This window comes from Lathyrus oleraceus, chromosome 1, assembly GCF_024323335.1.
Source record: "Lathyrus oleraceus cultivar Zhongwan6 chromosome 1, CAAS_Psat_ZW6_1.0, whole genome shotgun sequence".
NCBI classification, from domain to species: domain Eukaryota; kingdom Viridiplantae; phylum Streptophyta; class Magnoliopsida; order Fabales; family Fabaceae; genus Lathyrus; species Lathyrus oleraceus.
In genome coordinates, this window is record NC_066579.1 from 207,751,761 (window position 1) to 207,763,802 (window position 12,042).

The following is a 12,042-nucleotide window of genomic DNA, read 5'->3' on the forward strand; positions in this document are numbered from 1 at the left end:
GGATTAAACCAAATCACTCACCATTTGCTTAAAGTGTCTGAGTTTCTTACCACTCGCACCAACAGTTTGTTGGGAATCACTTATTCCGTTTAGTTTGAATATGAACAAAATAAAACAAAAGAAAAGAAAATGATTGAAAGGGAAATATAAACACAAGAAGCAAGAAGACCCTCTTTCTAGATGAGACATTTAGTCTGAGTAACATTAAATAATTATTGTTTAAAAAAGAAAAATTACAAAGGATTTTATAAAATTGTCTCTTATTAATAATATTAAAAAGAAAGAGAATAATATCTATATAAGATATAGTAGAAAAGTAACATTAATAGTTTAATGGTCTTGCAACCCGAATTATATCTGGTGGCCCAGAATGCTACCCTCTTTCTATGACAGATATAGTCTCTGTTACTAAAGCGCCTATTCATAAACTACATTTTAAGAATAAGTTCATATCTAAATCGATCCAAATAAGAATCACAAACTGAATTAAGAAAACTAAAAACACACACACCCCGTGCTATTCTAATCTTGGATCAGATGCTTTATTTTATCCTAAAACCGATCCAAATCGAATTAAGAAAAAAACCCTAACGTGTTTAGGATACAAGTATACTATCCATTCAAGAAAGAGATGCTAAGGATCGAAGACTATCGATGACAGAGTTGATCGCAGCATGAGAACCGTTTGTAGCATTAAATGAAAGATGCTTAGGAGCTTCAGCTCTATCAAAATAAAATCCACCTGATACCAACTTCTCCTTTGGTTGTAATGCCAACCAGATAACTGTGTCTGCTCCTTCTTCGCTTGTTCTAAGCTTCCCCGCAAGCCTGTAATTATTTCAGTCAGTATACAACCAACAACAAACAACAACCAAGTTTTATCCTACTAAATAGAATCAGCTATATGGATCAATTTTTGCCATAATGTTCTATCAAATATCATATTTCTGAATCAGTATATAACCATTAGGTTTTAAGACTATCCACATGGTTTGAGAAAAGAATTTGAATTCAATTCCTAGAATCATATACCCCAACAATTTCTAGAATCAAATATTGATCAAATTGATCATTAGATGCTTTCTGTCCGTGAACGGTTTAAATCTCCGAAACTTTATAGTAATTATAATCAATAATTACTTACGATTTTGAGAAGCTTGGCAAGCTTTTCGCTACACCAGGAGTGTCAGCCCAGCCTGGATGCATTGAGTAAAATCCTATTCCTCTGTTCTTATATGTCTCGGCCCAATTTTCCGTTAGCGCAACCTGCCATTTCAAATATATCATAATAAAATTTGCAAAAATAGACAATCAGACCAAAATATTAATTTTACAACAGCCAAGTCTTATCTCACTAGCTGAGGTCGGCTACATGGATCGACTTCTGCTATAATATTCTATCCAGAACCATGCTTCTATCTAAGTCATTAATCTCGAGATGAATCTTAATAATTTCTCTAATAATTTTTCTAGGTCTTCCTCTTCCTCTACCTGTTTGATTCCTCTCCATCTGATCTATTTCCTTCTCACAGAATCTACAGGTCTTCTCTCTATATGCTCAAACCACCTAAGTCTATTTTTCACCATCTCTGAAATAACCAGCTTATTTCGACTATTGAGTAACCAGCTTATTTACCACAGAATCAACTATTGAGAAACCAGCTTAACTAACTATAATTGACTGACCTGAACGCGCTTATTTCGAGCATACTGTTCAGTCCCATTAAAGTTGCTTTCAGAGTACTGGTAAAAAAACAGAATAAATTATACTGAAATCCTGAAAATGATTGAGTAATCTGAAATATTCATAACACAGTTAGGTACCTGTAGATCTTTGGTCAAGGGAGTACTATACATTCCACCAGACGAAACTGTAATGATGCGCGCATCAGGGGAAGCTTTCTCTAATAGTGGTACCATCAGTTCAGTCATTGTGTAAGTTCCTAATACATTGATAGCAAAGCTCAACTCAAACCTGGAATGGAATAGGGAAAATCAAAAGTAGTTTTGTGAAATAGTGAATATAGCGTAGCAGTATTTGAAACCGCTATTGTTTTGTGACACAGGATTCAGTATAAAGTGTTGTCAAATAGCAGCTACAGGTAGAGTTGGCGAAAAACTTGTCTCCACGTTCAACACAAAAAAGACTCACCCCTCTGATGTGGTCACTCGATTTTGCTCAAGCACACCAGCATTGTTCACCTTGATGCAAAAAAAAAAAGTTCCGTATTAAATTTTATTCAAGAGAATAAATTGGCTAAAATTATCATATCTTTGTATTGCAAAAAAGATATAAGTTGTAATTTCTTGAAATAAAACCGTATCTTTAAACAATCTATAGATATCCTCTTATTAGAGTGAGATATGAGAGAGAAGAGATAGAAAGCTAAAAGAGAAAAGAGAGAAACTAATTCTGTTTGTTTTTATGTATATTATTGGAATGGAGCATGATGCTCTATTTATACAAGAGGAGTTGAACATTCAAGAGTTGAATCATTCAAGCTCTACATTTAAGGATGACCTTAATTATTCTATAGTGCTGAACTTTTCTTATTCTATTAAATTAAGGCTGGTCTTAATTATTCTATAGTGCTGATTTTTCATATCCTAAGATATAACTCTAATACTCCCCCACAAGCTCAAGGTGGCTGCAAAGGCTGACTTGAGGCAGACAGGTTGAGCTTGCTGCTGAGCTCCATAAATCTTGAACTTGAGAGAGGCTTGGTGAGGATGTCAGCCGTCTGGTCAACACCAGGAATGTGGCAGACAGTGAGAGACTTATTAAGGACCTTTTCTCTTACAAAAAAGAGATCAATTTCCATATGCTTTGTTCTCGCATGAAGAACAGGGTTATGAGCCATAGCAACTGTGCTCTGGTTGTCACAATAGATGGCTGGAGTTGTCAAGGGAATTTTTAGTTCAGCTAGCAAAGTTTGAACCCATAAAACTTCAGCTGTGGTGTGCGCCAAGCTGCGATATTCTGCCTCGGCACTAGAACGAGCAACAACAGTTTGCTTTTTAGACCACCAAGAGATCAAATTAGAGCCTAAGTACACAGCTGACCCAGAGGTGGATCTTCTATCATCTGGGTCAGCAGCCCAGTCAGCATCACAGTATGCCTGCAGAGAGAACGGAACAGTGGAGGCAGGAGTGAACAATAAACCCGAGGTGATAGTGCCTTTTAGGTAGCGTAGAATACGCTTGACAGCTAGCCAATGGGACTCCAAGGGGTGTGCCATGAACTGACATACTTTGTTAACAGCATAGCAGATTTCTGGGCGTGTAATTGTTGCATACTGCAGGGCCCCTACAATGGACCTGTAGTGAGAGGCATCAGACAAGGCAGCAGACCCTGTTTTGATGAGTTTGGTGGTGAATGCCATAGGAGTAGCAACTGGATTGGAATTCTCCATATCAGTTTTGATTAGCAAGTCCCTTAGGTACTTAGATTGAGTGAGAAGGAGATTACCATTGGACAGTTTCTTCACCTCAAGGCCCAGAAAATAATCCAAGTCACCAAGTTGTTTGAGAGAAAACACATGATTTAGTTGTTGAGTAATTTGCTTGATGAGAGGAGGAGAGTTTCCTGTGATGATTATATCATCAACATAAACTAGCATATAAATGACAGCACTGTGATGCTTGTAGATGAACAATGAAGTATCACACTTGCTGTTCAGAAATCCAAAGGATAAAAGAGTGGTTTTCAGTCTTTCAAACCATTGCCTTGGGGCCTGTTTGAGGCCATACAAGGCCTTGTGCAAGTGACAAACCAGAGATGAATTAGGGGCAGTAAATCCAGGGGGTTGCATCATATAGACCTCCTCTTCAAGAATGCCATTCAAAAAGGCATTGTTTATATCCAATTGCTGTAGAGGCCAATTATAAGTAAGAGCAAGAGTCAAAATAATTCTAATTGTGACCGGTTTAATAACAGGGGAGAAAGTTTCATTAAAGTCAAATCCATGGACTTGATGGAACCCCTTAGCAACAAGCCTAGCTTTGTACTTATTTACTGTCCCATCAGCATTTTCCTTTACACGAAAAACCCACTTGCAGCCTATTGCTTTCCTGTTAGCAGGCAGTGGTACCAAAGACCAAGTGTTGTTCCTCATCAAGGCACCATACTCATCTTGCATAGCAGCAAACCACTTAGGATCTTGGAGAGCAGTTTTAACACTCTTAGGCTCAGAATTGACAAGAAAAATGGAAGGATTTAGACGAGGTAAGGGTACACCAGATTTAGTTCTAGTAGTCATAGGATGAGTATTGGTGGGGAGAGGTTGAAGGTTAGGATCCCTAGGAGTAGAAATAGAGGAGGAGGATGGTGAAGTGGTAGTAGTGAGCTGATTGTTGGCATTTGAAGAGGGTGAAGGAGTAGGATTAGTGCTGGCTGTTTGGGTTATAGGGTTGGCTGACACAGAGGCAGTAGGTGTGTGGCTGGAATTGAATTGAGAAGAAGAAGAGGAGTGTGAGGTAGTGGAAGCAGTAGGAACGGGAAAAACATTAGGGAGAGCTTGTGTGTTAAGGGTTACTTTAGATGAAGAAGAGGATGGAATGGTTGATGAGGGGAGAGAAACATTAGGAGAGAAAATATCATTGTAAGGAAATTTGGACTCATTGAAAAGAACATCTTTAGAGATGAATATTCTACCACTTGGGGAGAGACATTTGTAACCTTTGTGAGCTGTAGAGTACCCTAGAAAAAGGCATTCATGGGATCTAAAATCAAATTTCTGAGAGTTGTATGGGCGAAGGAGAGGAAAACAAGCACACCCAAAGACTTTGAGGAATTTATAATCAGGATTTTGATTGAAAAGGACAGCATATGGTATATGTTGATTGAGAGACATGGTTGGTAACCTATTTATTAGGTAGACAGCAGTTAAAAAGGCATGATCCCAAAATTTGAGAGGTAAAGAGGCATGACTCAAGAGAGTTAAACCAAGATCAACAATGTGTCTATGCTTCCTCTCCACTACACCATTTTGGTGATGAGTGTGAGGGCAAATTAGACGATGAATAATGCCAAGATCAGAAAGAAATTTTGTAAATGGGCGAAATTCACCACCCCAATCAGTTTGGACAGATTTAATAGGAAATCCAAATTGTAATTCAGCCATGACTTTGAATTGTTTAAAGATAGTTAAGGCTTCAGATTTATTTTTGAGCAAATAGATCCAAGTAAATCTAGTGTATGCATCAACAAAGGTGATGTAGTAGGTAAAGTTTTGAGAGGATTTGACTGGGGCAGGACCCCATAGGTCACTGAAAATTAATTCAAGAGGAGAGTGATATTGAGTTTGTGATTGAGGGGAGTGCAGCCTATGTGCCTTTCCCATACAGCAGGCAGAACAAAAGACCGATTCAGCTTTATTAGAATAAGGAATATTACATTGAGCTAAAACAAGTCTCATAGTATTAGGATTTGGATGACCAAGGCGTAAATGCCAAGTATGTTGAGAATTATATGAGTTATTAGCTGATACATTTTGATTAGAAACTGAAACCTTATCACTAGTGCTGGAATCAGATCTTGAAACAGGAGCATTAGAGTCTAAGGTGAGACATGAGACTTGACTTGTTGAAGGAGACTTAAGAAGCTGAAGGTGGGAAAATTGGTACAGGCCATCACTTCCTACACGACCTTGGAGCAGAATTTCATTGGTAGCCTGAGATTTGACATAACACATATCAGCATGAAACTCAAAGAAAACTTTATTATCAAGACAGAATTTGCTGACACTTATCAGGTTCTTTGTAATAGAAGGAACAAGCAGTAAATTATGAAGAGCTAATGGAGTGTTGGGTTTAGAATGAGAGGGAAAATAAGAAGATCCTGAAGAGTGAATGTGCAAACCTTGACCATTACCAATGAAGATCTGATCAGGACCTTCAAAAGGTGTGGTCTGCTGTATGTTTTGAGAGGCATTGGTAACATGATAAGAAGCTCCTGAGTCTGGGAACCAGGCACTGCTTGGAACTGAAGCTGTGTTAGCAATCATAGCATTGGGAGTGATCTGTGATTGAGGAACAGGGAGAGGAGCAAGTCTTGGTTGATAGTTTGGGCGTGACCAAGTGTTAACCATGGGCTGAGCAAACTGAGGTCCACCAATTGGTTGATACGGATTGTAGAAATTTTGTAGGTTCATTGTTTGAAAATCAGCAGGTATGTTAGGTTGAAACTGTTGATTGAACCTGTGATAGCAGTTAGCAGCAAGGTGACCATATTTGAAGCAAACTTGACATTGAATGTTGCTGAACCTACCTCTCCCACGGCCGCGTCCACCACCACGGCCAGATGCACGACCTCCTCTTGAATAGGTTGGATTAAAGGTTGAATTCACAGCTTGTTCATTGTTCTTGTTATTGGAGTTATCAGTTTCAGGTTGAGAATTAGCTTGAGTGAGATTCACTGTGGCAGCCACCTCCATTTGAGAGTGTTTCTTATACTTGTTGAATCTCATCTCATGAGCAAGAAGAAGAGCTTCAACTTCTTCAAGTTCTACTGAATCAAACTTGCTTTCAATGACTGAAATAACAGAGGCAAAGTCTTGAGGAAGACCTTCAAGAATCACATCAATGTGCTGCTGATCTGGAACTGGATCTCCGACTGAAGCAAGCGCATCAACAAGAACTTTGATGCGAACCAGGTAATCACCAACAGATTTGTCTTCAAGTGTTGTAGATCTAAGTTCCGCTCGTAGTTGTCTTGCTTTCGCACGTGTAAGCTTTTGAAAATGCGCAAGAATACGTTCCCAGAGCTCGTAGGAATGAACGCATCCAAGAACACGTGAAAGAATCGAAGGTGAAAGCGTGGATTGAAGCCACGTCATAAGCCACTGATCTTGCGTAATCCAGGTGCGATACGCAGGATTCTCACGAGCAGCTTCACGATCTTCATCAGTTAGATATTGATTCGGTATGTCACGAAGGTAAAGGTAGTTTTGAAGATTATTCGCGTTAACGAAAGGATCTACTTGTTGGCGCCAAAGTAGGAAATTCTTCTCATCAAGTTTTTCTGTGATTTTGAGTTGGAATGACATAGATGTTGCGGTGGCCGGAGCTGTAGTTACCGGAGTCGCTGCCATGGATAGAACCGAAGCTCTATGATACCATATTAGAGTGAGATATGAGAGAGAAGAGATAGAAAGCTAAAAGAGAAAAGAGAGAAACTAATTCTGTTTGTTTTTATGTATATTATTGGAATGGAGCATGATGCTCTATTTATACAAGAGGAGTTGAACATTCAAGAGTTGAATCATTCAAGCTCTACATTTAAGGATGACCTTAATTATTCTATAGTGCTGAACTTTTCTTATTCTATTAAATTAAGGCTGGTCTTAATTATTCTATAGTGCTGATTTTTCATATCCTAAGATATAACTCTAATACCTCTAAATTATTTTTGTAGTGAAATTCTCTGTAACACCAACACCTCTAAAAGAAGACGTGTCGTGTCCGGTGTTCGAGTTTCATAGCTGAAACTACCAAAAAATTCAACCATGCAGTGAGGTATTATATTATCTCAGCAATATAGCAATATGATTGAAAATTTACCAACACATGTAGTGGCACATTCTTTTTGGAAAACCTGGAAGCAAGTGACCTGATATCCGTGACAGATGATAAATCACAAATCTGCAAGAAAAATTAGCTAGTCATGAATAATCACAATAACATTTACTATTTCTAAATCAACTCAATTGTGAGAAGTACCATAAAGTTGATGCTCAATACACAAAATTATGAAAGTCTAAATGTAAGTTTGGTTCTGCGGTGAAAAAAATTGATTTTGTAAAATTAATTTTAGTTGTTTGGTTCTGCGGTGAAAAGAAATTGATATTGAGTGAATTGATTCTATAAAATTGGTTCTGACTAAAAGTGAGTTGAAGGTAAAATGATTTATGTTTGAATAAATTGGTGCAAAAGTGAGTTGATCAATAAATTTCAAATTTAAAAATCACGTTTAGGCTCACAAGCTATAAATCCTAGCTTCAAGTAAAATCATTCTGGAAAACATGATTAACTCTACTCGAGAGCGACCAAACTTGTTAAAATCAATTCTACACTTCCATAATCAATTTTGGGTGCTCATAACGTGAAACCAAACATACACTAAAAGTGAGTTGAATGTAAAGTGATATATACATATTTAGCTACATTAATGCGAGTTGAATAAATTTGAGGTCAAAAAACAATTGTAGGGGCAAAAACTCCAAATTCTATCTTCAAGTTAGAATCAATTCAGTAACCAAAATCAATTTTAGTCCAGAATAATCAAACGTATCAAAATTAATTCTACAGCTATAGAATCAATTTTACCTTCTGTAAACATGAAACCAAACATACACTAGTGCATTTGATAATTAAATAAAAGGATTGGTGGCTACACAATAGGAGAAAAACAGAAAAGGAAATACCTCCAAATGTACATTTTGATTGCCAGTTTTAGTTTGAATTTGAGAAAGAGCAGCCTCTCCTCTCTCCTTATTACGACATACAAGATAGACGGTTGCACCCCTGGCAAAAATCATTAACTATAAATAGCAAGTAACTACAAATACTTAAAAAAAACAAAATTCAAGAAACAAACATCATAAGAAAAATGAAAACCGCTGCGCAAGACCCTCAGCTGTTGCATAACCAATTCCAGAGTTTGCTCCTGTAACTAAGCAATTCTTCCCTGGTATTTGTGTTTCCATTTCCTCTGGTTTGAAATTCTTAGAATGCTCCCTGTGAAAGTTAAAATCTTATACATCAGAAATTAACAAAAGCTACCAATTTTCTACATTCTACTATTGAACAAACTGAATAGTATAGACACAATAAATAAGAATAATTGCTATTCATCTTCTGTTGATTTGTTATTCGATTTTGATATGTTATGAAACTAAGTTCAGTCACACACAAATTCAATCTTATAAGATTCTCAACATTCAAAATGAAATTAAACAAAGACAATATGAGTACAAAACAGCTATTTCAATACAGTAAAAGTCGATACCGGATAAATCAATCCAACAAACAAAATAAACTTGTCTTCACTCAAAGAAAAGGAAATGAAATTTGGATTTGTTTTGCATCTACCTATATAAGTAACACCAGTGTTGTGAGCTAAGCTAACCATTAAGAATTGGAGGAACAACTAAGATTATTCTAATAATAATGATAATAAGAAACTTAATATTCTCTTTGGTCTTTTATGTTAACCTCGGATTTCATTTTGCTCCCTTAATTTAAAAAAAGTACTATATTGATCCCCAACTCTTCAAAATGTATCATGTTAGTCATTTTCATCTAATTAACGATAAAAAAAATTCTAAAAATCGATGCCTAAAATTGTCACTAATGAACGGAAAGGACTAACATAGTCTTGAACAGTTAAGGAACCAATATAATACTATTTTAAGTTAAGGGACCAAAATAAACTCTAAAGTTAACATAATTAACTAAAAAGGGTACTAAACCTAATAATAATAATTATTATGAGAATTTGGGTTTCGGTCTAACTCAAGTCCGCACTTATAAATCACTATTTTAGCCATATCACTGATCATTATGAGATCTCTTAATAACCCCTTCACGCTAAGGATTGGATATCTAGAGCAAGGCCATCTTTGAGGGCGTGTAAGGCGGGTTACCACACATGATCCAAAATTTAACGCGTTTAACCCTGTCTTAAAAGGGCCTTATAAAATATTTGTCACGGTTAAATCAAGACAAAATATGGCATCAATTTGATTCGAAACTTAAATTGTGGATAACCTATACAGGACCTCCGAAAACTTTAAAAAACTGTGATGTGGAGCATGAGGTTTGGAGAACCTCACTAGCACACGACGAGAGGGTTTCCCTCAATACAATCACTATTTAGGTCATATCACTAGTCAATGTGATATCTCCAATAATCCTAAATTGATATTTTGTCCATAAAATGAAATGCTAAATTTATATTACACATGACAATATGACATAAGAATTTCAAGGATTTTGAAGCTAATATTTATAATTATGGATTATTATGAACAGACATTATACATAAATATGTTATAGAAACTAGTTAGTTGATTTGAAAAAGAAAAAGAAACTTACAGAAAAGCAGGTTTGGTGAAATTGAGATAACCATAAACACCAAAAGCAGATTGTCTCCATGTCTGTTGTTCAACAGAAATGGCTAAAGATCAAAGGAGTTGTTAGGGTTACAGTAAATGTAAAAATAGAGAAGAAAGAGGAAAGTATACCTTGAGAAGAAACATTGTGAGAGTTGGAATTGTAATGGAAAATCGAATTTGAAACTCAAATTGCAATTGCAGCATGTTCCGTTTGTTATGGGTATTTTACTTGACGTGTGCATATCGAATGAACCACATTTTTCAATCACGTGCGTTGCAGGTGCGGACATTGTACTATAGGAAACGTAGCAGCTATTACTACCACGTTGTTTTTTCTCTCATGACTTTTCAAAGATATTTTTTTAGATTAATTCTTATTTTGACTTTTGCAATATTAAAAAAATTCAGTTTTTTTTTAGGTTAAAAATAAAAGATAGGATTGGTTTACCCAACTTCAATAGAAGTTATGCAAGGATATCAAATGCAGAGAGATGCGAGTTCGAATCCATAATATCTCATTTGTTCGTCTTTAAAGGATAAATTTCAATCATTTTTTGAAACAATAGGTTACTCGAGAATAAAGAAGAGAGTAATGTGAAAAATGATTGTATAATGAAAAGAGTAAGTTGTTATACAAAAGAGAAGTTGTTGATTTACATAATCACTTGTCTATTTGTAGGCAACTAACATACTTGACTTTTTACATGATGTATTCGACTATGCCGAATACATGTTAACACATTTCGGCATCAACAACACATTGTATTTCGACATCAACAACTACATGATGTATTTGACATTGTCGAATACAACTAACTTCGACTTTGTTGAATATAATTGACCTACTAAAACTATGAATCATTAGCTTCTAGCACGCCACCTAATTCAAGTTTTCAAGACTTCTTATTTCAATACTCCTCTTCAACTCATCAAACCCGACTTTCTTCAATGACTTGGTGAGTATATAAGCTAGTTACAATTCTTACTAGCAATGCTCAAGTTCAAGTTTTTCTTTATATACTTGATCCCTAAGGAAATGATACCTTATCTCTATGTGTTTACTCCTATCATGACACACTGGATGATTTGACAGGTCAATAGTTGACTTGTTATCTACAAACAACTTCAATCTTCATAGGTTCCATAATTCGAGTAACATTCCTATCCATAATGTTTGGCATATTGCATAAGAGGCATATACATACTTAGGCTCACATGAGGATAATGCCACAATGCTTTTCTTTCTTGAGCTCAAAGAGATTAAAGAACCTCCAATCATGAATAAATATCTTGAAATACTCTTCTTTTCATCTTGATCTCCATTGAAATTTGAATCAATGTAGCCATGTACCTCTGCATTTGTGCTGATGTTCTTTTGCCTTGGCATCAATACATGATGATCAATTGTGCCCTTTATGTATCTTAACACTCTTTTGACTACAATTAGATGACATTCTTGAGGTTTCTCCATGAATCTGCTCAATAACCTAACACTTTGGAAAATGTTCGAAATGATATTGCATAGATATCTTAGGGATCCAATAATTTGCTTATACAATGTTGCATTTACAAATTTATGAGTTGTATCCTTTCTCAATTTTGCTCCTGTCTCCAATGGTGTGATAGATGCATTATAATTGCTCATCTTGAACCTTTTCAAGATGTCTTGAGCATACTTATTTCGGTGCAAGAGCATTCCTTTACTCGTGTCTTTAAACTCAATCCCTAAGAAATATGACAAGTGCCCTAGATGAAACATTTCAAATTCCTACATCAGTTCAGTCTTAGGCCTTTTTATCTCTGTCTCATCTGCATATGTGATCAGCAAGCCAGCCACATACAAACATATAATGACTTGACTGAGCCTGTTTGCATTATTGACATACACTTCATGCTCTGAGATGCATTTATTGAATCCTGCCTTGAT

At 36.1% G+C, this 12,042-nt stretch overlaps 1 protein-coding gene across 1 annotated transcript; it reads right to left on the reverse strand.

The window, feature by feature from the left end:
- Nucleotides 1-272: 272 nt before the first annotated feature.
- Nucleotides 273-10,388, reverse strand: LOC127128011 (uncharacterized). The gene is made up of 10 exons (XM_051057273.1): nt 10,245-10,388; nt 10,096-10,157; nt 8,617-8,736; nt 8,424-8,523; nt 7,561-7,641; nt 2,153-2,202; nt 1,825-1,975; nt 1,687-1,743; nt 1,145-1,266; nt 273-828 (listed from the first exon to the last, which is right to left on the reverse strand). The coding sequence occupies exons 1-10, from the start codon at nt 10,317-10,319 to the stop codon at nt 621-623; spliced, it is 1,026 nt and encodes a 341-aa protein (XP_050913230.1). The 5' UTR covers nt 10,320-10,388; the 3' UTR covers nt 273-620.
- Between the last annotated feature and the right edge of the window lie 1,654 nt (nt 10,389-12,042).

Coding starts and splice junctions, on each gene's coding strand:
- LOC127128011 (XM_051057273.1), bottom strand. CDS start 10,319: ATGCTGCAATTGCAATTTGAGTTTCAAATTCGATTTTCCATTACAATT. Junction 8,737..10,095: donor TTCACCAAACCTGCTTTTCT/GTAAGTTTCTTT, acceptor TAACTTTCACAG/GGAGCATTCTAAGAATTTCA. Junction 829..1,144: donor TTGCCAAGCTTCTCAAAATC/GTAAGTAATTAT, acceptor AAATAATTACAG/GCTTGCGGGGAAGCTTAGAA.